Raw genomic sequence first — 27,252 nt, forward strand, 5'->3', positions numbered from 1 at the left:
TAGACCGTACTAAGGAAATGGTTAAAATACATCAAATAAGGTAAGGCTTTAATCAAAAGTTGGGACCCCTAAACATTTCATAAAAAATCTTTAAATATTATTTTCATACTGTACTGATGCCAAGACAACTTTTTATTCATGTACAGGAAAGATAAAAAAATTCGACCCACCCTAATATATATATATATATATATATATATATATATATATATATATATATATATATATATATATATATATATATATATATATATATATATATATATATATATATGTATGTATATATGTATGTATGTATGTATGTATGTATGTATGTATGTATGTATGTATGTATGTATGTATGTATGTATGTATGTATGTATGTATGTATGTATGTATGTATGTATGTATGTATGTATGTATGTATATATATATATATATATATATATATATATATATATATATATATATATAGTATTGTAGAAATTATGTTAATATTTCTAGAAAGAGTGCTAAATACAGCGTAATATAAGTAGAGTGAATATGATATATTTTTATTATTACTATTATACAAACTAAGTAATTAGTTTGGTTTATATAACATTACTTAAAGTTTCACGCAACAGCGATCAACAGATGTTATAAAGCGTTAAAAAACGTAATGACAAAAAATACGAAAAAAGTGCTTTGGAGTCTCTCTAGCATTTTTCCGTATATTTTCGCATTTTTTGTCCTTACGTTTTTTTACGCTTTATAACATCTGATGATACTCTATGAATGTGAGGACACGTGTTTGCTGAATTTAAGTTTATCATATGAAATAAATAAAAATCAAATCTTGTTTATTAAACGTCAAAGTATCATGAAAAGGAAAACTCTCAGATCACTTAAGCTTTTATTATTCTAATGTTATTTATTTTAGGACTTGACTACATGACAAAATACATTAAGTTTACTTATATTGCCAAAATGCCAAGTGAAAATGGAATTATTGGGATTATTGCGCTTATATTCCTCTCTTGGCAATATTTTTAGAAATATCAAATTATTTTGAACAAAATGGACCAACGGTAACCCTAAGATCTGTTGTACTCACTTAAGATGGAACTAAATCCTGCTGTAAGGATTGAACTTAAATTAATTACAATACAGACAAGAAGTGAAGTGGGACAGTATGCAATACCTTTTTTTTATTTTTTAAAACTTCCCTTTATTGTAAATCTTAAATGAAATAAAGTGGCTTTTTTTTCTTTTGAATTTGAAATTATGCGGAAAACCATAGAATACTCGACAACAGAACCGTTCGGCTATTATTTTTTAACGGGTAACCGGGTGCGGGTACCGATAGCTATTATGAGTCGGATCGGGTATGAAATGTATCAACAACCCGATTTTATTGGCGTTATCGGATAATACCCGTTCGGGCATTCGGGATCTGATTAAATATTTTTTGGCTCTTATCGGTATCTGATACAGGTTCGGGTCGGGTCTCTTTCGGTTCGCATCTGGACCTAGATATTCCCTAGAAAATTTCCTTTGAAACCCTATTCTTCAAATAATCAACAAACGACAATTGAGATTGACAATTGAGGTCGTTTATATTGATTTCTTTTTTTATTTAAAGGGTAAATATAAATTAGAGGCGTAACATCAATCATAATCATCATAATCTAGAATGAAACTTACTCAAAACTCATGTTTGAATAACTTTGTGACTAAATGTGACACAAAAAAAATTGTTTCTAAAAAGAATAACTTTTTAAACTTCTTTTTCAGGTTGTATATAAAATAAAAAAGTTTTCACGAAAGGTTGCACAATACAATCCGTGCATACAAGTGATTTTTGTTTTTTTACATGGGGGATATTACCATTAAAATGAACGAAAATGTTGATGGTGCTGACGGCGAGGCTGATAATTTGCTCGGGAACGATTCGGGTGATGGTTCTAACGGTACGACTAAACAAGATTCACCAGATAATAAGTTCGGTCACCTGATACTAAGTGGGTCACCAGATATTAAGTGGGTTAAAAAAAATATTTTGATACCAGTCGAGAATAGTGAACCTGTCTCAACTGATGCATTTGGAAAAGTTAAATTTCAAGATGCCGCTAGAAGTGCAACAGCCAAGGTAAAATGAAGCTACTGCTTTTTCGCACACCCCTATATTTAAGAAAATCAACTGAAAATCAATGGAAAGTGCACTAAATCGCAGTCAAAGTTTTAAAAAATCCCACGAAAAACCATAATATTTGCCATTTTGAGAATAACAAGTTAGCATTTTTTTAGCCAACAAAAGTGACATAAATAAAATTGTTCTTACCTTAAAAAGTCGTTAAAGTACGTTTACCTGGCTCAATTTGCACGAGTTAAACTTATGTTTATCTGGCGCAAAGGAAAAAAATTTTTCGTGCTAAATTACAGAATTGCAAAATCGAAATTAAAAAAGGAACTATAGTAAATCATTTTGCAGTCAAAAATTAATTATAATAGTTTATGATATTTATAGTACGTATAAACAACGATGGATTTGTAGGCTAAATACCTAACTAAAAAGTTGACTTTAACTTTTTTTAAACTAACTTAAAAACTGCCAGCAGGTAATACGAGTGGTAAATAATAAAAACTACCCAACTACACACTCCCTGCCCAACGTTATTTGCAAAAAATGTTTTAAATAAATTTTTGTTTCTATTAAAGTAGCCGTTATTTGATTTACTGGAGAATTATTTATAATGCAAGTTATGTGCTTTGTAATAACTTTTAATAAAGAATTTAACAGTTTTGCTTACTAATAGAAGAATTTTTGAAACTTAATTTATGTTTTATCAAATTTAACTTTTTTCGACCTTAATTTGAAATCTTTAACTAATTTTATTTCAATATAACATTTTAAAATACTAATGTGAATGCTGATGGAAACCAGCTCTGTTTATTACAATGATATATTATAAATATATATCATTGGTATATATAATTTATCATTGGTTTATTACGCAAGGTAACGGTAATTAATTTACGTTAAGTTCCGAAGCGTTATTATGTTTTTAAAAGATGGCGAATATTAGGGTTTTTAGTAGAGATGGGAATCGAACCCTTTTTTTAAATTTCGGTCCGGTTCGGTTCGGTTATATCTAATGTTCGAGTTCGGTTCAGTTCGGTCTTAAGCACAGTTCGGGTTCGGTTCGGTATAAACACAACTGTTTTTTATTATTAGTTACAAAGCTTTACATCCACAATGACAAAACACAAATAAATTAAAGTAATATTAAGTAGTTAAAGCATTGCAAATAACTTGAAACAATTTGCAATGTTTTTATACTGCAACTTTTTTAGTCCATTTACGAGTTAATTTACTGTTACTCATTATTTCTAAAATATTATGTAAATATTGCAATCATTAACTACTAAGATATGAATAAAAACTCAGAACATTAATAACAACTCAATATTGCAAATGTTTAGAAACAACATTTCCATTTTGGTTAGTAATCTTATGAATTGTAGACTTATCGCGAGGTTAGAACTATTCTGTTCAATTTCCCATTTTAAACGTTGGGAGAAAATTTTTCATTTTTTTCTAAAAGTAAAAATTACTTAAAATTTTAGCTTAGTTTTTAAAGAAATAATAACTTTTGCTTTAAGGTGGTAGACTGCTAAAAAAAAAATTTTAAAATCTGACATTATTCCAATTGATTTTCTCATTTTAAACACGATAAATAGGATTAAAATCTGACATTATTCCAATTGATTTTCTCATTTTAAACACGATAAATAGGATTAAAATCTGACATTATTCCAATTGATTTTCTCATTTTAAACACGATAAATAGGATTAAAAAAAAAAAAATTTCTTTTTTTTTTTTCCTCTTTCTAATTTTTTTTTTTTTAAATTTCTAATTTAAGTGTTTTTAGGCCTAAAAAGTGCAAAGTTCTTGGAAAAGATATCTCAAAAAGTAAAATATATCAAGTCTCAAAATTTTACAGTTGTGTACCTTTTAAGTAGATAAATGTCCTGAGATAAACAAAAAATTTGAATCTTTTTCAATTTCGATGCACCATAAGCTTTTTCTATGCGTCTAAATTTAGTAATTAATTACTAAATTTAGACGCATAGAAAAACACACTATAACATTATTATAACACTACAACACTTAAAATAAGAGATAGAACAAAATAATTCTCAACTCGTGGTATGTTATGCATTAGGTTATGAATTATGTTATGGATCATGTTATGTATTTTAGTGATGTGCGAATTGAAAAACTTTCACTTTTTCAAGCCTCTATTTAGCTTGGTTAGAATAAGAACAGTTGGTTTGATTCGGTTCGTTCCCAACAGTTTTAAATTTGGGTTCGGTTCGGTTTGGTAACAACTAAAGTTCGGGTTCTGTTCGGTTCTGTCGGAGATAAGGTTCTAGTTCGGTTCGTTCGGTTCGGGTTCGGTTCGTTTCCCATCTCTAATTTTTAGTAGGATTTTTTAAAGCTTTAACTTCGAAGCATTTTTGGTTGATTTTCAGGTCTATGTCCCTTTATTTTTCTGAATCAGCATAAAATATATATTAATCTCATATATATATATATATATATATATATATATATATATATATATATATATATATATATAGGGAAGGGGGAGAGCGAAAGTGAAGTGCATGTTTTTTTTTTTATAAGCATATGAAATTTTTGAAACAGGCTCGAGTATGCTTAAGCAAAAAGTTAAAAGAGGCTCAAAGATATGCTTAAGCTTAAGCATATTTCTAATAAAATATGCTTATTTCAATACTTTCTTAAAGTGTGCGCGTTACTAAAGGTTAATGGTTATAAGAAAAGTTGACTTATGCTCTGTATTTGCTTTGGTTTTAATGTAGCTGAATTAATGTTATAGTATAATAATAAAAAATAAAACATATATACTTTATACAAATGTTATCAATGATATCAAAGATATGAACTTCGCATTCCCTCTCGTCCGGACCAATAAAGGTGTCATCTGGAAGAATTTCGTTGGCACTTTCGTTTATAGCATTATCTTCCTCCACCGGTTGAATATCACCCTGATTTCCTATGGGTTGATCACTGCCAGGATCAATGATGGATGGTGGGGGCACTTTGTAACTATCAAGGCCCTCTGGTTTAACGAGCGAATCTTCTGAGCCATCAGAGGTCATTAAACACCCAGTCATCGTCCAACATTTCTTCCTTTGCCTGTCATACTTTGAAGTGTTTAAAGCTTTCCATGCTTCCCCTGCCCAATGTGTAATCAAAATTCGTCTCTCTTTTGCAGTGTAGGGCATTTCATTACTGAACCATCTATCAGAATGATTATCTCTATTGAGCCGTTTTTGATGTTCAATGGCAATAAGTCTTTTCAGAGTGGCAGCATATCCTGCGTCAACTGGTTGCCATGAACAACAAAGGGAAGCGGGCTCTGGTCAACATTGAGCCTTTGTCCAGGTTTGTACCGTCCCCATTTTTTGTCGTAACTTGGATCTTTAGAACCTGTTCTGATACACTTTTCTCTGTATGTCGCATGCCATTTCTGTAATAATGGTTCCATTTCTTTCTTATGTTTCCTTTTGTTTCTTTGTTTCGATCTCATTTTTATCTCTTTTTTTTGTAAAAATCGAACAATAACATAAAGTTTTATTTCCACGTTTGGATCAATGTTTAATTGTATATTTCTAGTTTTACTCCAAAGCCAGGAAAAGTTAACAATATGACCTTTCGATCTGGCTTGTAAAAATTCTTTGTAAATAGCTTCGTACAGTTCAGCAGTATATTGGCGGCGTTTCTTACCAGCTAATTTGCGAGACTCTTCACTTTTTTTCATTGCACTAACAATTTTGTTTTCTATGTTATTGAGCACATCTTTCACTGCTAGACTGATAAGTTCTTCGTTACTTTGAAGAACTTGTGATTGTGAATGTTTACAATCTTGTTTGCTAATTCCGTGAATAACTTTAACATGAAAAGCTAGTCCTTGTTGGCTTTTAAACAATTTTTTGCAATGTTTGCATTCAACACTAGTTTCAACAGCTTCTAACGACAATTGGATTTCACTCATTTCTCCTCTGTGCATAACATTTTTTGTGAAACCAAACGCTGCCAATGTAGGCTGCTTTCTCTTTATTCTCTTTGACATTATTATTACTATTTTATCAGTATCTGAAAATAAAACTTAGAAATAAAATAAACATTTTAAACAAGGTATTAAATAAACTGCACATTAAAAGCGAGAGAGAAAAACAAAAGAAAGAAATAAAACACTTCAGAGACACTCTTAAACTTTGTTTTTATGTTCAAGTATTGAGGTTTAGGTTTTGCAACAATTATTTCATTACTTCTTAAAGTCGTTGCATTGCAAAACATAAACTTCAATTTTTGTTGTTTTTGTTGGTTTAAATTTAGAAATATATATATATTTAAAATTTTTAATTAAATAAAATTTAAATTTTTTAATTAGTTTATCGAGGCTCAGGAATATGCTTACATATGCTTTTTTTTTTTCCAAATCTAAGCCTCCATATGCTTAAAAGCGTTATGCTTATAAATAAAAAAACATGCAGCGCCGGTAAAGTTTTTTACCTTTTAAAAACTTAGTTCTTTATTGCTTAGAAGCAATAAGTTGATTTGTAAATATTATTTAATAAATTAAAAATTTCCTACCGGCTATTAAAATGAGCTAATAGCAAATATTTCTTTTAGCCTCAATTTGAAGAAAATTGTTTGTAGTTAAGTATAATGCTATAGATATTTTGTTTAGTTTGCCAGAGTAGGTGTGAATACAGAAGCCTCGGTTATTTTTGAACTTTTGACAAAAGTTTGGAAGTTAGAACAGCCACGTTTGTTGATATCAGTCACTGGTGGTGCAAAAAATTTCAATTTAAATTCACAGCTTCATGACCAGTTCTATTCTTGTCTTGAAAAGGTAATTTTTTAAAAATCTTTTACACTTTAAGAATATTTTTACTCTAAACAAAAAGACTATATTGCAGTATTTAGTTGAGCATAAGGAAATGCATGCAAATATACTTTTTTTGCTTCAGTTGTAATTAAATTAAACAAATATATCAATACTAAATGAGTAAAAATTGATAAATTGTTAAAATTTTAAATAAATAAAATTTGATAAAGTTTTGAATAAATTTAGCAAAGATTTTACATTTAAATTTTTTTCTTCTGTTTGATAAAATTGCTGAAGTATTATAAAAATTTACAAGTAAAATTACTGAGCACGAAATGAACAATATTTTGCATAGATTTTGAAAAAAGTTCACCCTGCCATTGAAAAACCGATTTTTACATAAGTACTATTATGTATTCAAATGTATATAGAATTTCATAGTCATGTAATACAATAAATTTTCAATCCAACAATGACTCAGACCTTGCATATGTTAGCAGCTTTGTTTGTTGATACTCTTGTGTAGGTCACCAAGTTGACTGCAATTTTGCTTTTATGATGTTTTTTGCTTGGTGTAGGAGTAGTCTCATCTTCTTCATCGTTTTCATATTCAATGTCGTCAACCTCAGAGTCAAAATCATTTAAACCAGGATAGTAAGATGATGAGTTGAATGACCCATCAGAATGTTTTTTAGAGGGATGGATTGTTTCTTTACTGGCCGCTTGGCCTGTAGAGTATCCCACTGTTCGTTTGGTTCACACTTGAAGATGGTACAATCGCTTGTCCTCAGAAGGTAACCATGTTCCATCCACTTTAGTAATATCAAAAAATTTATCAAGGGGTTTGTAGCTTCCCCGCTTGACACATTCATCATAACATTTCAGTATTTTATCAAGCCTTGCTTATATAGCTTGATCAGATACCTGAGGAAAATTCAGTATATTATTCCACAATTTGGTGACTTCTTTGGAAATTTCCTCTATTCACTCATATCTTCCTTTGATTTTTGGTCCATGGAAATAGTATAGTCCAATAAATTCTTTTGGAGAGGCATTCAGCACTTTTCTTTCAGTGAATATTCTTGAAAAGGGACCATGCTTCTTCTTTTATGAGAGTCTTCAAATTTAACCAGATTATTGATCCAGACATCCTTGATCTTCTGAATGCTACTATTGCTTGTACGTCGCCATGTGTAGCTTCTGTAATAACTAAAAAATTAGCTATATATACACTGTCTAAATTGTTCTAGAATATTCTAAATTGTTCCAGAATGTTCTAAATTGTTCTAGAATCAGGGTTGCATGGTTTTAACCGAATGGTTTAAACCAATTTAAAAAATGTCGGTTTATACTAAATTAATGTATTTTTTAAAAAGATTTGAACTTACAACAGGAAACTAAAACAGGGTTATGTTCATAAATATAACTAATCTTTAATATAGATATTTTTTTTTAAATCCATGATTTTTCTTTTTGTTTTTTCATAGAATAGAGTCCTTAGTGTTCTTATAGAACAGAGCAATAATATATTAGTAATAACACTTATTTATTTGTTTTCTTCTACAGGCTGTTTCTCCTTCAATAGGTTCATCAAGAAGCATTGCTTCCTGATGAACTTATTTCATCAGGAAGTTTTCTTAATGATATATATATATATATATATATATATATATATATATATATATATATATATATATATATATATATATATATATATATATATATATATATATATATATAGCAAAAGTATAAGTTTTCTAATATAATTTATTGATATCACAAAAATGTCTCAAAAAACTGAGCGCAAATGTGATATGATTTGGTTAAAATATACACGAGTGACTGTTCCAGAAAGAAAGGGGTGTAGAGCAGTTTGTAATGCGTGTAGAAAAGAAATGGAAGGTCAAATTCAAAGGACGCATGAACATGAAAAAAAGTGCAAGCAATCACAATCTCATGAATTTTTATGGAGTCAATAAAAGATCATCAACTTCTTGAAAGTAATTAAGTTACTGCATTGTCATTTTAAATTTTATAATTTCCCTAAATCGTAAACATATACTATAGCAGCATAAAGTAAGTATACACCATTGAGTTTTGCATACATTTATTATTTTAAGCAATTAAAAACACTGTAAATTGTTGCAAACACAATTTTTATTTATCAGAATCATCAAAAACAACACTCTGTATCAAGAACATGCAGTTTGATCAATATTTAGTATGGTAACCTCGTGCTTTAATAACATGTTTCATACGGTTTGGCATTGACTCAAACAGGCGAGTAATTGTAACATCATCAATATTGTTCCATGCATCTTGCAAAATTAACCAAAGACTATCCAAGTTAGATGGCCTCTTTCCTTCAATGTTCTTTGCCATAACGCTCCACAAATTTTCAATCGGATTCATGTCCGGGCTCTGAGCAGGCCAATCAAGTACTGCCACCTGATTACGCCAAAGAAAATCTGTGACAGTCTTGGCCTTGTGGCATGGTGCATTGTCATGCTGAAAGAAGAACGAGTTAAGTTGCCCAAACAGTGCACTAGCAGAAGGAAACATTGTGTTTTGTAGTACATCAATGTACTGGTGTTGGTTCATACTTCCAGTACATCGATAAAGGTGCCCAAGCCCATAGCCAGACATACACCCCCAAATCATTAAACTCTTTCCTCTATGCTTGACAGTTGGCGCAATACAGTTTTTACTGAATTTTTCACCAACTCTTCTTTGCACAATTACTCGTTTGGAACTAAGGAACAACTCGAAAGAACTTTCATCACTGAACAGGACATGTTTCCAATCATCTACTGTCAAGTCTTTGTGTGCTTTGGCAAATGCCAATCGTCGACGAACGTTTGTAGCTGAAAGCAGTGGCTTCTTTGCAGCCACACATCCATGAAGACCTGCTTTCAGAAGGCGCTGACGTACAGTTCGAGTTGCCAGAGTAACCCCATGTTCTTCAGAAAGCTTTCGACCGAGTTGAGGTGCAGTGAGTCTACGATCCTGCAAGGACATTCGAACTAACACTCTGTCAGTGTGTGGAGTTGTTTTCTTTGGTCTTCCAGATCGCCTCTTATCAGCTGTTGAACCAGTTTCGATATGTTTATCTATTATTTTCTTAATACCCATTAGTGTTGCTTTAAGTTCTCTGGCTATTTTTCTTAAACTTGCACCTGTTTCTGCCAAGAACACTGCGCGAAGTCTTTCTTCTGTTGTCAGTCGACGATATTTGGGCATACCTTCAAATATAAAAATGAATAATTACACAAAATATATCAGACAAATGGCCAAATATGAATAATGAAAAACCAAAGACATTAATTAATCAGTATTAGCTTAAACTAACAAATTGTAACTAAAAATTCTCTAAAACCCAACATGCATCTCAACAATGGATTATAATAATTTTTTAATGACTTGGCCTAAAGTCAAAACTGGTCAGAACCATTTTGAAAGTTTTTAGGACAATAAAAAAAAGTTATTTGTTAATTGTTCTTAAAAACTTAATTATAATAACAATACTATAACATTGTAAAACAATTACTAACCTTGTCTTCAAAATTTGCACAATTAAACAATACAAAGTTAACTCTTTAAAGTTTAATTTTTAGTACACAACATGAGTCACACTTGCTATTGTAAACAGGAAGTGCAAAGAATATTGATTAAGTAAATTCACAGAATGCAATAATTGCTTCTATTATGTTTCTAAAAGTAAGAAATACCACATTAAACTATTATTTTTACGATTTGGGTAGGGTGTATACTTACTTTCTGCCGCAATAGTATATTTAAATTACTATCATGTATGGACATATTAACTTAGAATAATTCAATAAACTGCAATTTCATTTTAGAGATAACAAACCATCAAAATCATAGCAACAAATGAAAAGGTCTCAGCCCAATTCAACATCAGCTGATAATATTTGAAAATTGATAAGTTTTTCACACGAACAAGCCTCAAAGAGAAAGATTTATTTGATCTGCAACTTGGCAAATTTATATACAGTACAAATTCTAGCTTCAGAACAGTTGAATACAAAGAATTTAAAAAATTTATCAATATGTTTCATCCAGGTTACACTAGTAACTCTACCTAATAGAACTCAAATTGGAGGAGAAATATTAGATATGGTTTACACAGAAGAAATTGAAAAATGTAATGTATTGAATGAGAAAATTGTAGCCATGTCTTTAGATGGCTTGAGTAATGTACATAATCAACCTATAGTTTGTATCTCTATAGTTACAGATAAAATTAACATTTTAGTAGAAACAATCAACACTTCTGGTCATTCACATGCTGGTGAATATCTTACACAATTAGCAAAAGAAGCAATAGATTTTGTAAGACGTAAATTTGGATGCACAGTAAAAAGCTTTGTGACTGACAATGCAGCTAATATGAAATCAACAAGACAAGTACTGTCATCTGAAAGAGATATTATCATAACTTATGGGTGTGCTGCTCATATGCTGAATCTTTTAGCAAATGATCTTAAGATTGAAAATGTGAGCAAGCATGTTACACAAATAATAAAATACATAAGAAATAATCATGAAGCTGGAGTAATTTATAAACTAAGCGGAGGAACAAAATTGCCACTTCCTACTGAAACTTGCTGGAATTCTGTATGTGATTCACTTGAAAAATATGTCAACAACTGGAGTATCATTTTCACAATGTTTGAAAAAAGTAAAGACTTGGGTCCCATGATTGGTAAAAAAATAAGTGATATACAGATAAAGCAAAACACAGATGGTTTATTAAATGTATTAGAACCAATTGCAGTAGCTCTAGATAAGTTGCAAAGAGATCAAACAAAAATAAGTGACACTGTTGAAATTTTCAAAGATTTGGTGAACAGTTTATCATTTTTATAAAATGAAAAAAAAAAAAAAATTGAATCTAGATACCCTCAGACTCTCAGTGATGTTCATTTCCTTGCAAACACACTAGATCCTAGATATTTTGGATCTAATCTTTCTGAAAATGAAAATGAAGCTGCCATGAATTTTGCAGATAAAGAGTTCAAGAATTTGTTACCAATATTCAAATTAAAAGCCAAATCTGCTCCATTTAATAAAAGCTATTTGTATAGTGAATCTGTTTTAAAAAATGTATCACCAATATAATGGTGAAAATCTCAAAAAAATTGTGGATTGTAACAATTGATATTGAAGGTTTATAAAATGCACCAGCTTCTAGTGCTGGAATCGAAAGAATTTTTTCAACTTTTGGCCTTGTTCATTTTAAGTTAAGAAACCAATTGGGGGTAGAAAAGCAGCAAAGCTGGTATTTATATATAGAACATTAAACAGTGATGTATTGAATAAATTTGATGAAATATAACAGTAATATTGATAAAGAAATATAATACTCAAATAAAATTTGTTATGCTTTTTTTTTTTTTAATTTAAAAGGATAACTAAATATGGCATTTTTTAATAAAAACATAATTTAAACCAAAAAAACCATGGTTTTTTTAAAAAAACCTATGATTTTTGGTGTTTTTTCAAAAAAAAACCGGTTTTTTTGCAACCCTGTCTAGAATATTCTAAATTTTTCTAGAATGTTCTAAATTGTTCAAGAATGTTCTAAAGTGTTCCAGAATATTCTAAATTGTTCTAGAATATTCTTAATTGTTCTAGGATGTTCTAAATTGTTCCAGAATGCCCTTAAGTCAATCTGGAACAATTTAGAACATTCTAGAACAATTAGAATATTCTAGAACAAATGGGGTCAAACAATCAGTTTTCCATAATTGTAAACAAAAGCATTTCAGAAGAAAAACTTTGGATTGTGATAAATTTCAGTGGTAAAGAAATTTAAGAGCCTATAAATATTTGAAAATCATAAAACATAATTTATTAAGTTTACCAATTTTACAAACTATGTTTTATGGTTATTATTTATTGATTCCTAACTATTTCTTATTTAATTAATCTTAATCTTAGTTAATCTTTTTAGTTTTATTTAAGTATTGATTAATAAAAATGAGATATAAAAAAGCAAACATTTTAAAATTATCTTGTCTGATAAATAAAAGCTATACTTTTATATATACACCACTTCTATTATTTATAGGTTGCACAGACACCTGGAGCATGGTTCATAACTGGTGGAACAAATACAGGTGTCATGGTGGATGTTGGTAAAGCAATACTAGGAGCAACAAAAGCATGCATTGGTATTTCAACATGGGGAATAGTTACAAATGCAAGTGAATTGACTGTTAAAGATGGTAAGATTGGTGGGGATTTTGACTACCAGGTTGCATTTTGTTTGCCAAAGACAGGTGCATATTTAGATCACAATCACACTCATCATCTATTGGTTGACGATGGTTCTGTTGGTAATTTTGGTAAAGAAATTCCTCTAAGATCAAGAATTGAAGAGCATATTATGAATGAAGGTATATCCCTACTATTTTAATTAGTTTTTTTAAGATAACTAAAAACTGCCAAGAAATGTGTATAGTAGCTAACAACCTGTCAGTATTTTCCAATCTGGAGTTTAGTAAAGTATGAAACACAGGTCTGAAAGCCAAAGTTAACTTTGTTTTTGGTTTTTGATTTTTAGCGTGAAGAACATCATCAAAAAGGTTGTTTGTTTTTTTTAAATTTTGTGAAAAATTAGTTATAATTAAGTAAAATTGTTGAATTACAGCTCGTGGAGCAGCTATTCTAATGGTTGTAGGGGGTGGACTAGGAACACTTGATACTGTGCGTGAAGCTCTTAAGAAACAAAATCCTTTATCTGTTTTGGTTATTGTTGGTAGTGGTCATTTTGCAGATCTACTTGCTTATGCTTATGTTAATGTGGGAGATATTGATGCTCTTTATAAAAAGGTTAATGATGATGAATTGCTTAATCATGATGAATTGTTTAATAAGGTAGTAGAGCTTCTTCCTGAATTAAAAAGTGAGAGCAAAGAAAAGCAAAAGAAATGTTACAAAGCTGTTTTAAAATGCATGAGAAAGAAAGATTATGTTAGTAAATAAACTTAGCATATTTTTAATAAAATGTTTTAAAATATTTAAATAATTTGTTGTGTATTTAATATTTTTGAAAATGTTTTAAATATTGTAATATTTTTTGCTTTACATTTTACTTTTTAAATGTTTTCCTCACACTTTTAATTTATGCAATTTGTAGCTTTTTCTAATTTTACTTTTCTCTATCTAACAAATGTCACTGTTATCTTTACTTGTTATTTACAAATCTATTTGTATATTGTTTTTTTTAAACTAGGTCACATTGTTTGATAAGTCAAAAAAAAGTGGAACAGATGAAAAAACAGATAGTTTAGATGAAGCTATTCTAAAAGCAATTTTGAGAGGTGTTCTTTTTGCTTTGCTTAAGTATGGCTGTTTGTTTTAATTTATAATGAAAGAAAACTATTCTTTTTAAAGTTTTTTTTTTTTTAATGGTGACAAAGGGTATTTTTCAAAAAGATGCTATATGATAAATAATATGCTGCTGACCAAATTTCATTTAGACAATCTTTAAAATGCTCCAAATCATTTTAAGATCTGTGATTTTGGCGAGTTTTTTAAATTCATTCATGTTATTGTAACAATTCTGTAATGTCAAATATGTGTATAATAAATGGATCATATTTGAATTAAATTAAATTAAAGTTAATTTGAAAGTCACTCTAGAACTTTAGGTTAACTAATTTTTAATACTTTGATCTCATGTTTTGATGCTGTTTTAAAACACTTAATGATTAAATTATAAGAATATTTTTATATATTGGTCAAATTTGAGGCGAAAATTCAAAATTTTAATGTAGTTTAAAAGCCAATAAAAAAAACTGAATATCAGCAATACTCTGTGTCACTTTAAATGAATGCACAATTATTTGTTGTTAAATTGTAACAAAGGTTACATTAAGTTGGGTAACTTTAGGTCTTAAACTACATAAAAATAATGATAAAAGTACTGCAAGTAGTTAAACCAAAAATTGAAACTTTTTAAAATCTACGTTAATAACATTGTCTCTAAGCAAATGTTTTTATATTGTTTTCTACAACTAGGAACTGTTTTTGTTCCACAACTTTGGTTATGAAATCATTGCATTCTGTAAAACCAAAGCTTTTTTTAGACATCATTAATGCAGGTTATGTTCTTGGCAAAGTTGGCTGGAGTCTGGTTGGAATCTGACCATCTCAATTTTCCACTAGAAAATCCCAAAAATCATCGTTCTAAAGCTTAAAAATGTTTGAAAATTTTTTTTGGGATGTTTTGTCTTCCATAAACTTAGGGGTATTCAGAAGTAATGTTATAACAAATTAAAAGAGTAAGATGTTATTAACTTTTATTAAATTAGATATTAAATGCATGGTTGCATTCTCTATGCATAATTGCATTCTCTCAAGATACTTCTCTAAACTCTTTAGCTACTCTTCACAGAAGAAGAGGACAGCAACTAATGTTGAAATCTACTTTTTTTATGGTTAGGGCATTTTTATTATCAGTCAGGTGTTGCTTAATTTTGCTAAAAAGCAGAAAAATCACAAGGTGCCTAATCCAGTGAGTACAGTAAATTATTACAATGCTCTTGTTGTTCAGGTATTCTCTGATGACTTTTGTGTTATGAGATTTTGCTTATCATTTAAAAGTTTCATACTAACAAAGAATTATGTTTGCATATTGCATTTACATCTTTGGACTTTAAAAGAAAACCAGTGATTTCAACAAAAGCCATTGAGATAATAGTATAGAAAGTGTCCCAAAATATATTCTGTAAATTTATTCCAGTAGAAGCAATATCACCCTTATTAAATGCAAACCTTGCTAAAGCACAATTATTAGAAATAAATTTCTTGAAAAGTCTGTTGAACTTTATCCTTCATATAGATTATTGAGAGAAACAAAATTAGCTTTATCCTAAAACATTTACAGCATAAAGCTGAAATTACCATTTTGCAAAATTTACTCAACCATACATCTTTTCATCGCTGTGAATCTTATATAATTGGTTTCATCGCTGTGAATCTTAGATAATTGGCCAGACACTTGCAAACTTGTTTAAGTCAATTATTATTAGGTTTTGATGGTGCCACAGGACAATGATGTTCAATTTGTCATCATCATATTCTCTTAATCTTTAAGTTTTCTTTACATCATTTGTACAAACAACAGCAACCATTCTGCTTGAAAACCATGATTAAAATTGATGATGTGAAACTTGTTAATTTTTTCTACTTTCTTCTTCAACATTAAAAACAGTTTAAAAAGAAAAATGATTTCCATGTGTGGCAATTTAAAATTTAGAAAGCGCACACTTTTTATCTATTAATTAATATCAAATAGTGGATTTTTTGGTGGATTGGACCAGATAATTTGTTTTTTTGCTAGACTTACTCTGACTGCTTCAATCACCCAATCATAAACAGTTTTTAGTAATTTACTTATAAAAGAACTTGTGATGTGAATAACCTGGAATTTTTTTTTGTTGAAATTACAAAACTTAAATTGTTTTGGGTATTTATAAAAAGTATTCTAATCGTTTTACAAAATAATGTTTTAGGAAAAATTATAAATTTTTAAAGCTATTTTTAGGAGTCGGAAAGTTAGAATTATTTAAACAGCTAGAATTGACTTTGTTATGGGATCGTGCTGATCTTGCAAAAGATTGTATTTCACAGCCTAGTCGAACTGAGCTAGAGGTTTTCTTATTTAATTCCAAATATTTTAAAGAGTTTATCTGAAGCTTTAAAAATGTCACTACTTAAATGCTCCCATGTACACTTCAAAGTATTTTTTATATTTATCTTTATGTTCTCACTTGAAAGTTGCAAAAGAAGAGTCTGACTTAAAAACTGAATTTTAGAATGAAGACTTTAATTCTGCAATGATCATGGCTTTAGCAATGAATCGAGTTGATTTTGTGGAATTGTTTCAGAATTATGGAATCAGTATACAAACTCTTCTGACACCACAAGTACTTGAGCTTCTTTATGGCTATTGCTCTAAAGGTGCTCACTCGATACTTAAGCACTTAATAAAAGATACTGATATTTCATCATTTAATCCATCAGAAAATGAATTACAAGAAGATTCTAAGAAGAAAGAATGTGTTAAACTTTTTAAACTCCTGTATAGTTTTGAGAAGGATGATTCTAAGATTGAACCTAAGATTATTTCAATACAATTAAGCGATATTGAAAGGGTGGTAAATGAAGCTTTTTCTGATATTATGAGCGGAGAAACTAAGATCATAGAGGTAATTAATTACAGTTTTTTGTTATTGTAAGAGTATTAATAAAAGATATAGTTGTAATCTCTTAAACAGCAGCTCTTCTTATAAATATATTCTACTTTTAAAGTATGTAGTTTTTAACTGTTATACTTAAAAAAATGAAGAGATCTTTTCAGAAATAACCAATTTGTTTCTGCACTGTTTTTCTTTGAAATGAAAGAAATACTAGAAGATAGTTTAGTATTATATCCTAAATTTTGTGCTCGCATCATGCTCACAGATTTAACTTATCAAAGTGAGACAAATACTTTAAGAAAGTTTAAAACTTCCATTAAAAGTGATTATGGCTTTTTCAGTATTTGTTTCTGTGCTGAAATAACCAGCCTAGTTGGGAGTTCACAGATAATAAAGCATGCTGATTGTTGGATGCTTGTGATGGCTGTGGTGCTATGCTAGAAACAGTAATACAATTCACATAAGAGGAACAAATTTTTATCACATAAAATTTGTTGGTAAACATGTTAAAAGTAATGTTATTTAACCAACCTGACTCAAGTAAAAATTTTTATCTTGTCACTTATAGGATTAAACGGATATATACCTTCATAAAAAAGACTCTTGAAATGTTTGCAGGCATAGGTTATCTAACTTAAGGTAGAGGTAGTTTGTGTGATTTGTGAGGGGGGTTTTAATCAACTTTATTCAAAGCTTTTATCAGCTGAAATTTAATGTAAAATGTTAACTACACAAAATTTTTCAAATTGTTAACTATGTCAATCTTTCATCTTTAATGGTAAGTCTCTCACAATTAACAGAATGAAAGCATTAACTATGTTAATACTTTCGTCCTGTTAACTGTGTTAAATCTCTCGACTTGTTAAATATGTTACATATCTTACTGTTCCTTAATTTTTCCTATGCATAAGTTGATTGGTTTGTTGAAGATCAGAAAGATGATCATAATAAAAGCATTAAAATGAATAAACAATTTACAAAATAAATTCTTTCAAACCATTTTAAAACCAAAAAACTTATTTTTCTTTGAGTTTTTTCTTTTTAAAATAAATTGTATGTAAAACTTTGGTCATTCAGTATAAATTTTGTAGTTAATACAATAAAATTTTAACCATTCTAGTTAAAGATAAATAATAGGGTAACTGTCTGTTATTTCTTTTTTTTTTAGTTTTTGATGCAGAATAATTTTTAAATGGCAACCTCATTTTACACAATATTTGCATACTCTATTCAAAATGCTAATTACCATATGATTAAAAAGATTTGTCAACTAAAAAGTCACTTTCAATGTCAAACACTTGTTGTTTTTTGGTACTTTAAAATCTTTCTCATAATACAAAGATATTGCACAAATAACTAGTAAAGTATGCTCCAGGCTTTTGTAGCACATAATTTATGTTTCTTAAAACTCTGTTTAATTCATTTCACAGTTCTTTCAATATAGACCTTTATATTTATTTATTACATGTATTTATTTGTTTTCTATTAACAACTAAGTAATGAGTAAGTTTTATTATGAAAAATTTATCAATAATTTTTTTAGAGAGATACAAACCAACAAAAATTTAAAGATCCATATAATGAGCTATTTTTCTTTGGATTGCTGTGCAGTATGCCTAAAATGGCTCTTTACTTTTGGAGTTTACAAGAGAGAAGTTTAAATAAAGCATTTTTTGGCATTGTAATCAATAGATATTTAGCAGAGATGGCAAGAAAATATTACCTTCCTGGTGATATTACAAATCAAGTTAAAAAAAGCAAGTTGTAAGGTTTTAAGTTATGTCATGTATGATAAAGGTGCTCAAAATATTTTTAAAAAAAATCAAAATTTTCTTCTAGTTACAAATTTTATGTAGTAATCCTGGCAAATGTAGCTCTTTTTTAAAAATACTCAACTAGTCATAAAAGCTTAGTGTAAGCTTCAAATAATTTAAATACTACCTATTACAAGCCTTGTGAAAAATGTGCTATATCTCAAGTAACATAAAAAAATTTATGTTTTTAGAAAATTTCAAAAGCTTTGCACAAACTTGCTAGATCAATGCTTTAAAAAAGATAGAGAGAAAACTGAGCAACTTATTACCAGCAGCTCTTCAGAGCTCAATTATCATAATTGTTTGCGTTTAGCTGTGTTAACGGATCATAAACATTTTATTTCCAATATTGCTGTCCAGACTATCATGGATGAAGTTTGGAATGGATTTATAAAAGATCCTAATATATCTCGTATGCAATTGGCAATAGCTTTCTTTTTTCCTCCTTATATTTACAAGCATGAGTTTCTCAAGGACACTGTTCATAAACAAGCAGAAGCTAAAACCAACATATTTGCGAAGTAAGCTATTAAAATATTCTTTGAAAGCTCTTATGAAGCTGTGAATTCTACAAAAGTTTGATGTTATTTTTGATGTTATAGTTTTATCACATTAAAATCTCTCTAGGTTTTTTTTTTTTTTTTTTTTTAAACAAGTTTACCTAAGTTCTTTCAAGATAAATGTTCAAATGTTGTTATCACAATTGCCATGTTAAATTTTAAAATGTGGAAGCAACAATGATGATAATGAATATAAATGTTTTTAATTTTACATAGATGAATTTTTGTAAAAGTTATCTAGTTATATAAAAGGTGGGTATCTAAAAAATGATATCAGCAATTCCCAAGAAAATTGTAACAAGCAACAACAAAAACACCATCAAATACAATCTCTGCTTTAAGACAGTCATAAAAAGTTCTTATCGTAAAAAACATATTATAACCATATAAACTGAACAGAAATACCATTCCATAAGGGCGTGCATTATTTTGAATACCAAAATGCATACAATCTAAAACATAAAGAACATTTTAAAAATTTAATATATCACATTGAAAAGAGGATTGGAATAACAAGATAAAAGATTTAACATTGTTAACAACTTGAAAGATTTAGTGTAGCTAAGCAAGCTGAGAAACTTAATATAACTAACAAAATGAAAGATTTTATGTAGCTCCTGGATTGAAGGGAGATGATGAACTTTGCAAAATTATTATATTGCAATAAATACTCATGAGATATTTTTTTTTTTAGTTTTGAATTTTGTTAAAATCTGATCATTAAACAGGGTTCCCACTCCTCCTTATAAACCTTTAATATCCTTAATAAAAAAAACTCCTTAAAAGTCCTTAAATAACCTTAAAAAAAGTTCAAATTTAACTGCTGTCCTTAATTTCTCCTTATTTTCTTACATTATCTTCAAGGAAATTTTATTAAAGTATATGGATTATACTTATCAATAGAGAAGCAAATAGTTACTTCTTTGATGATTTGAAATCCTACACCTATAATATATATATATATATATATATATATATATATATATATATATATATATATATATATATATATACCCAGTTGCCAGTTGGCACAAGACGTGTTTTAAACGTCTAAAATATGTATTAAAACGTTTTAATATGTGTTTTAGATGCTTTCAACGCGTCTTGTGCCCACTGGGTATATATATATATATATATATATATATATATATTAGGGTGCATCACAAAACAACAATTTAAAAAAATTGATTTTGTCTGACACCTAATTGTGTTCTATATATTAAAAAAAAACTGACTTTCAATATTTTTTAGAGGTCCCCCAACGCCCTTGAATATTTGACCGGTCCCTAATGATTTCAAAAAAATTGCTTTTCAAAAGTAGGTCATGTTGGGTCTCAAATTAAGTGATATTTTATAAAAGTTTAAAAAATAATCATCATTTTCTTAAAAAAAATTCACATTAGACTTTACTGCAATAAATATGACATTTTTAAAGGAAAGATGAAAAAGGTGCATTTTTTGTAGTTTTATATATACATAGCAGTGAAATATAAAATGTTTTTTTTTTTAAATGATGATTATTTTTGAAATTTTTTTTAAAATTTTGCCTAATTTGAGACCCAACACGACCTACTTTTGAAAAACTATATTTTTTTTAATTATTAGGGACTGGTCAAATATTCAAGGGTGTTGGGGGATCTCTAAAAATATTTCTTTTTCTTAAGTTTTTGAAAGTCATTGTTTTTTTAATATATAACAGAACACAATTAGGTGTTAGAACACAATTAGGTGTCAGACAAAATCAATACTTTTAAACTGGTATTTTGTGATGCACCCTAATATATATATATAAATATATATTTATATATAGAGAAAGCCCACTTTCTCCTTTTTTTTTAAAGCACCTGTTTGATTGAAATTATTTTGAAAACTGTTTAATTTTTTCAATATTTTATTAGTGCTAATTAATAAGTAAAGTCTTTACTATTTAATTTACATGTTGTTTCCTAAAAATTTACTTTATATTACTAAATATATATAATTTTAAAACATCTACTTTATAATTTTCATTTTTTTAATGTTGGCCAAAAGTTGAGGCTTGCTGCTTTATTTGATGATTTTCTTTTATAATTTTGCTTTTATTTTCATCAGCATTTACTAACTCTAAACTTTTGTTATTGTTGTTTGAAATATTACTAGCAAAAACTTAAATTAAAACAAGTAATAAAAAAGTTACAAAATGAGCTATAAAAAAATACAGCATGAAACTCCAAAATTACGGTTGACCATCTATGAAAAAACATCTTACGAATCTATTTTTCTTTGAGACCAAAGACTATCTCATCGTCAAAAAAACAATTTGAAAAAAAGTTAAATATTGCATGTTCAATTTTACATTAAAGCGAACCAAGTAAATTTTTAGTTCATATAATACTAAATGAAATGTCATTATTTAATGATTCTCTTTGTATTTAGATGACATTAAAGCTGACGTTTCAAAATCTAATGCATTAAAAAGAGCTGCCTTTGAAAAACAAGAGTTTCTTGAAATGCTTTATGTTAAAAAAAAAAACCTTGTTAAAAAGAAAAATGAACTTTTATAATGTTATATATATATTTGTATATAGTATATTATATTTATAATAGTTTATCTATTTGTATTGAATGTTTATTAAAAAAAGAAAGATTCTGTTTTTAAAGTAATCATTTTCTCCTTAATTCTCCTTATTTTTTCCTTGAAAAAATTGGCGTTCGCGACCAAATATCCTTATAAATTGGGAAAATATATCAATAATTCTCCTTAAAATCCTTATTTTTAGCCTCAGTTTTAATAGTGGTAACCCTGTTAAATAAATAGTATGTTTATATCAAACCTAAAATGTAAGGAACTATTTTCAAAAGCTAATTCAAAGTTCTACAACATTGATGATGATTTTCAACCAAAATGTAATTTACTACAGTTATTAAAACAAGATTGTATTACAGCTTAGATAGTGGGTTTTAGATTAAATTCAAATAAGCTTATTTAGCATTTAAATTTTTATATGCAGCTAGAATTGTTTGCCACATTTTAGAAAAAGTTTTGCAAATCCAATTGTTAGAAACAATAACTAAACTGAGAAAGATTGACCAATCTTATTACTTAAATGTAACACAGATACCACTTCAGAATCAAGTAGCGACATCTATCAGAAATATTTCTGCTGTTTGTTAAAGATTTAGTTTTTTTAGCATCGAATATGGATTCTAGATACATTCCAAACATGTTATTAATAAAAAATGAAAGGATTAAATTTCATATGTAACTTAGAACTCTTATTGATAATCAATTTTTAATTTAAGAATCATACTTTTTTTAAGAATAAAAACACTTTACACAAAATGAAAACAAAAAAACACTTCCTTCTTAAAAAAAAAAAGTATCCATATGTTTTTATTCACATAAAGGTTTTTTAAGAAATCCACTTTTACTTGTTGTAATTGTTGCTTATTGTTGAATATGTAGATTGGAGTTACAAATTTTGCACATATTTTTTATCTGTAGAATGGGAAATTTCTATTTTCGCACTCCAGTTGTAAAGTTCATGTCTTATTTAGTAAGATTTTTAAAAAAAAATTGTTCTGCATTAATATTTTCTTTTTGTTATGCTCAATTTTTCTTTCTTTTTTTTTCTCTCTCTCTCCTGTTGTAAAAGAAAGTATCTTTGAGATTTTTATTTGTAAATATGATTTTTAAATTAATTTATCATATAAAAAAGTGTAAACTTTTTTTATTTGTAAATTGTTCAAACTTTTTCTGGTCAATTTTTTTCTGCATTTTAGTTTAGTTACTTGATTTTTTTGGCGTTATTTGCATATGTTTTGATGGTTAAAAAAGACACCACAACACCATCAACTGCAGAATGGTTTTTGGTTTTATACATAGTTACCTTGACTATTGAAGAAATACTTCAAGTAAGTTTATGATGCATCAAATTTTTGTAAAATGCTCACATTTTTTCCTAATCAAATCTAATTCTTTCTATATAATAAAAGGTTTTACAAGATGAAGCATCAATATTTACAAAAAAGCTTTCTAATTGGTGGTCTAGTAATTGGAACAAATTAGATTTGATAGCACTAGTAGCCTTTTATGTTGGACTAGCTCTTCAATTCAATCAAACAACTTTAGATTTTGCACATAACATTCATGGCATAAATCTGGGGATGTGGGTGATAAGATTATTAAATGTTTTTTATGTGGATCAAAAACTGGGTCCTTATGTGGTTATGATATCCAAAATGGTATCTATTTTTTACATTTATTTATTGTATCAGAGGAAGCTTGGTTTCATGAATGTTTTAAAGCCATCAGAATTATATATTTTTTTGTCATGTCAATCACTTTAGTTTTTAGATATGGTAAGCTTCTTACTGATACTATTTGTGTTTCTTGTGGCATATGCTTTTGCTGCTATTTCAATACTGAAGCCACAAGGGAGTGGGCTTAAAGTTGTAGTAGATGCAATAATTCATCCCTATTTTAATCTATTTGGTGAACTCTTTATTGATCGAGATCCTTCAAACGGTTAGTTTTAGAGCTTAAGTAATTTTTTTGATTAGATTTAAAGCTTAAGTAGTTTTTTGCATTTTTAAGTGTTTACATATTTCTTTAATTTTTTTTTTTTTTTTTAGATAATACTACACGGTTTGGAACACCAGTAAAAAACAGTTATTCTGAACCTATTGCTTTGACACTTCTGGGATTTTATCTTTTGATTGCAAATGTTTTGCTCCTCAATCTTTTGATTGCTATCTTTAAGTAAAAAAATAATTTCAAAAAAACTCTTTTCAAGGATATTTTTAATATAATTTAAGTTTAACTGATCATACTTGTTTCTACATAGATTGTAAAAATTAGATTTTGAATGTAATTTAAGTTTAACTTATCATACTGGTTTCTACATAGATTGTAAATGTTTGATTACAAAAGAAGTTATTCAATAGCTCATGTGAAATTTGAACACATTTATATTTTGCAATAATGTCATGTTTTTACTTTTCTAGCATCACCTGATATTGTAGTTTTATATTAGCAGACCTTTTTGCATCATTTAGCAATACCTATCTAAAGGTACAATCTAATTCTAAGCAAATCTGGAAATTCGAACGCTACAACATGATCATGGAATATGCTAATCGACCACCGCTGAGTCCTCTCTTGTGCTATATCTACAAGTTAATAGTTTATTTGAACAATTATTATCATGATCGATTGCAGCCACCGGAGATGCCTTTAAGTACATAATTTTTTTTTTTTACAGCTGTGACTGTTGTTATTATCATTTTAGAGAGAAGTATCATCGTTGTTGTCATCATCATCATCATCATCATCATGATTGTTATCATCATCATCATCATCACCATCATCATCACCATCATCATCATCACCATCATCATCATCATCATCATCATCATCATTAATCATCACATAATCTTCATCATTTGCTATTATAAACATGATTGTTTCATAGAGTATAACTGATTTTAGGATATTTTCCCATTGAATGACAAATGTTTCTCTCTTGGTAATTTAATATTCTAAAAAATATAACTCTTTCTTTTTTTTTCTTTTATTAGAAAAAACCTTGACAGAGCAACAACTTGATGACGTGATCAAATTTGAAAACGAATGTAAGTTGTTTTTCCTGAGACAAAAAAGGGAAACAAAACGAATTAAAGAGCAACGAAAGTTTTTTTTGAGCTTTGTGTAGCTTTTTTACTTTTTAAAAGCGAATTTATACGAACATTATTTTAATATGAAATATTTCCATGTTTTTTATTCTGTTTCTCATTTTATTTTTTTAAATTTCTCTCATTAACTTGACAAAAAATACTCATCGTTTTTTTTCTTTTCTCTTTATTTTCATGTTGCTTAAATTTTTTTAATACTATTTTTTTAATTTAAACCTTTGCCTGTTGTAATGCCTTAACGTACTATTTTTGTTTTTTTTACTTAATTTCGATAATTGTAGAAGCAATTTTAAGACTTAATCGATTTTTAATCAGCCTGATTTTTCCTTTTAAAATAAAAAAAATGTTAGCCGATTTCAAGTTTTGTATGAGAGTGATCCTGTGGGATCTTAGTTTTTAATTCTATCATAAAACGAGCCAAAATTGTCTTATAAATGAAACAAAAGTTGTGTTTTCTGGTCTGCATATCAGTAAATCAGTTTTAAATTTTTTAAATTTTAAATGAGAAGTTGATTTGGTAAACTTTTTTTCATCTAAACGAAATGTTTCATGTTAAAAAATAGTTAAATGTTCAAGTTTATTAATATCTTAGTCTTGCTGGGAAAATCTTCTTAAACAAAGTCTTCATGCCAACTAAAGGTGAACAATGCTGATTAAATCACATCCTATGAAAGGTTTCAATGTACATATGAAAATTAAGCATTCTCATAATGGTTACCAAAAGTTTTACATTTCATTTAATACAAATTTTTTGTCAGTAATAACAGTGACAACAAGGTTTTCGATTGACAATGCCCATTTCTTAAAAAAAAAGTTATCTGATCACTTTCGCAAAAGATTTTTCAAAAATGATTTACAAATAGTGTCTCAGATAGCATCGCAAGATTAACTAACTTAATTGGTTTCTCAGCTTCTATAAAATATAATCCAACTATAGGTACTGTAAATATCTCCAAGAAAAAACTACTTCACCCTAAAGTAGATCTAAATTCATTAAGAAAATTTAGGCCCCAAAGTTTTTTCTCATTTCGTGTCTATGAGTTATGACCAAGTTATGAATACAACCCTCTCAAATTGAGGGGGTTGTATACTTTACCTGGTTACCGTTTCTAAACACCAAGAGGATTGTTGAAATTTGAATTATATAAAAGAGCTTTGGTCAACTATAGAATAAAGTAGTTTTTTTTTCCAAAATAATAGTCTTCGAGTCAAGAGGGCAAAATTATCGCGGTATTTTTTTCCCAACGTTCCGCTTGCCGTAGTTTTTTGTAAACCATCCTCAATTGACATTATCATGATCATATAAAAGTTTTGAGTTTGCACCAACGCTGGGATGTTAACCATCTTGAACACAAAAAAATCAAAAATCCACCTGTTAAAACGCAAAAATCAGGCTCGGACAAAATTAAAAGATTTTAAAACACCTCCAAATTAACACACAATGTCTACATGATGCTTCCATAGAAGGATTTCTTTGGTCCTTTCAGTTCAGGTTTATTTTGATTTTGACAGTGTGTCATGGTTAAAAGTCTCAGCAGTGTTTTTTAGATTTTCCTTGGTTAAACTCTAACAAACCTCTGATAGTTTTTAATTTTTTTTTATCTGAACTTTTTTTCACATTGTTCAAGTACAAAAAAAAAAAAGAAAAAAAAAGCTCAACTGTGATTGGTCGACCGTTTATAAGTTTTGATCTTGCAAGTAGACTAGCGAAATGACGAAAATCTTAGGAAATGAGTTCCACATTCAGTTCATCCAAGTTAGCATTTGCAGTTCTGTGGAATATTTGGGCTACAGGAGCAGACCATGCTGCAAGTATAGTTGAAGATTTAACTTGTACCTCTCAAAAGCAAGCCTCAAAGTATAAAGAGAGTTTTACATTCCACTTTCTATATCAATGGAAGCGAAGCTGTCTAAAAATCAACATTGCATTATAAAAAGTGCTGATGTTGCGAACAATTCTTCATTTTTACCATGTTACTTATGACAAATTTAAAGAAGCCAAGAAAAAATTTTGTATCTGCGATATTTGATATTGTGTTTTATGTCATATTTGGAATGAGCGATTCAAAAAAATATCAAAAAAATATA

General features: G+C 28.4%; 1 protein-coding gene and 1 pseudogene across 5 annotated transcripts; both read left to right on the forward strand.

Annotated features, from left to right (window-relative positions):
* The first annotated feature begins 1,756 nt into the window (after positions 1-1,756).
* LOC149893748 (transient receptor potential cation channel subfamily M member 3-like) lies at positions 1,757-25,320 on the forward strand. 5 transcript variants are annotated; one of them, XM_090076255.1, is made up of 16 exons: positions 1,757-2,110; positions 6,745-6,909; positions 12,980-13,307; positions 13,562-13,884; positions 14,147-14,234; positions 16,463-16,569; positions 16,734-17,126; positions 18,661-18,881; positions 19,123-19,452; positions 22,976-23,027; positions 23,254-23,385; positions 23,467-23,715; positions 23,821-23,998; positions 24,106-24,232; positions 24,529-24,710; positions 25,051-25,320. In XM_090076255.1, the coding sequence occupies exons 1-16, from the start codon at positions 1,835-1,837 to the stop codon at positions 25,182-25,184; spliced, it is 3,285 nt and encodes a 1,094-aa protein (XP_089932381.1). In that variant the 5' UTR covers positions 1,757-1,834; the 3' UTR covers positions 25,185-25,320. The 5 variants fall into 5 exon arrangements, 4 of the variants coding, with proteins under 4 accessions (XP_089932381.1, XP_089932385.1, XP_089932382.1 ...); XM_090076256.1 differs by lacking the exon at positions 1,757-2,110 and adding an exon at positions 6,497-6,552; XM_090076257.1 differs by lacking the exons at positions 1,757-2,110; positions 6,745-6,909 and having other exon boundaries at positions 13,175-13,307; positions 13,475-13,884.
* LOC149893749 (uncharacterized) lies at positions 8,626-12,027 on the forward strand (annotated as a pseudogene).
* Positions 25,321-27,252: the final 1,932 nt, after the last annotated feature.

This window comes from Hydra viridissima, unplaced genomic scaffold, assembly GCF_058129835.1.
Source record: "Hydra viridissima isolate aposymbiotic clone 2 unplaced genomic scaffold, HvirCarnegie_v1 scaffold_1, whole genome shotgun sequence".
NCBI classification, from domain to species: domain Eukaryota; kingdom Metazoa; phylum Cnidaria; class Hydrozoa; order Anthoathecata; family Hydridae; genus Hydra; species Hydra viridissima.

Bases quoted from the DNA above. Each gene is read 5' to 3' on its own strand.
- LOC149893748 (XM_090076255.1), top strand. From the start codon at position 1,835: ATGGGGGATATTACCATTAAAATGAACGAAAATGTTGATGGTGCTGAC. The intron at 2,111-6,744 runs GTAAAATGAAGC...TATTTTGTTTAG, and splicing joins CTAGAAGTGCAACAGCCAAG to TTTGCCAGAGTAGGTGTGAA. The intron at 14,235-16,462 runs GTGTTCTTTTTG...AGCTATTTTTAG, and splicing joins TCTAAAAGCAATTTTGAGAG to GAGTCGGAAAGTTAGAATTA.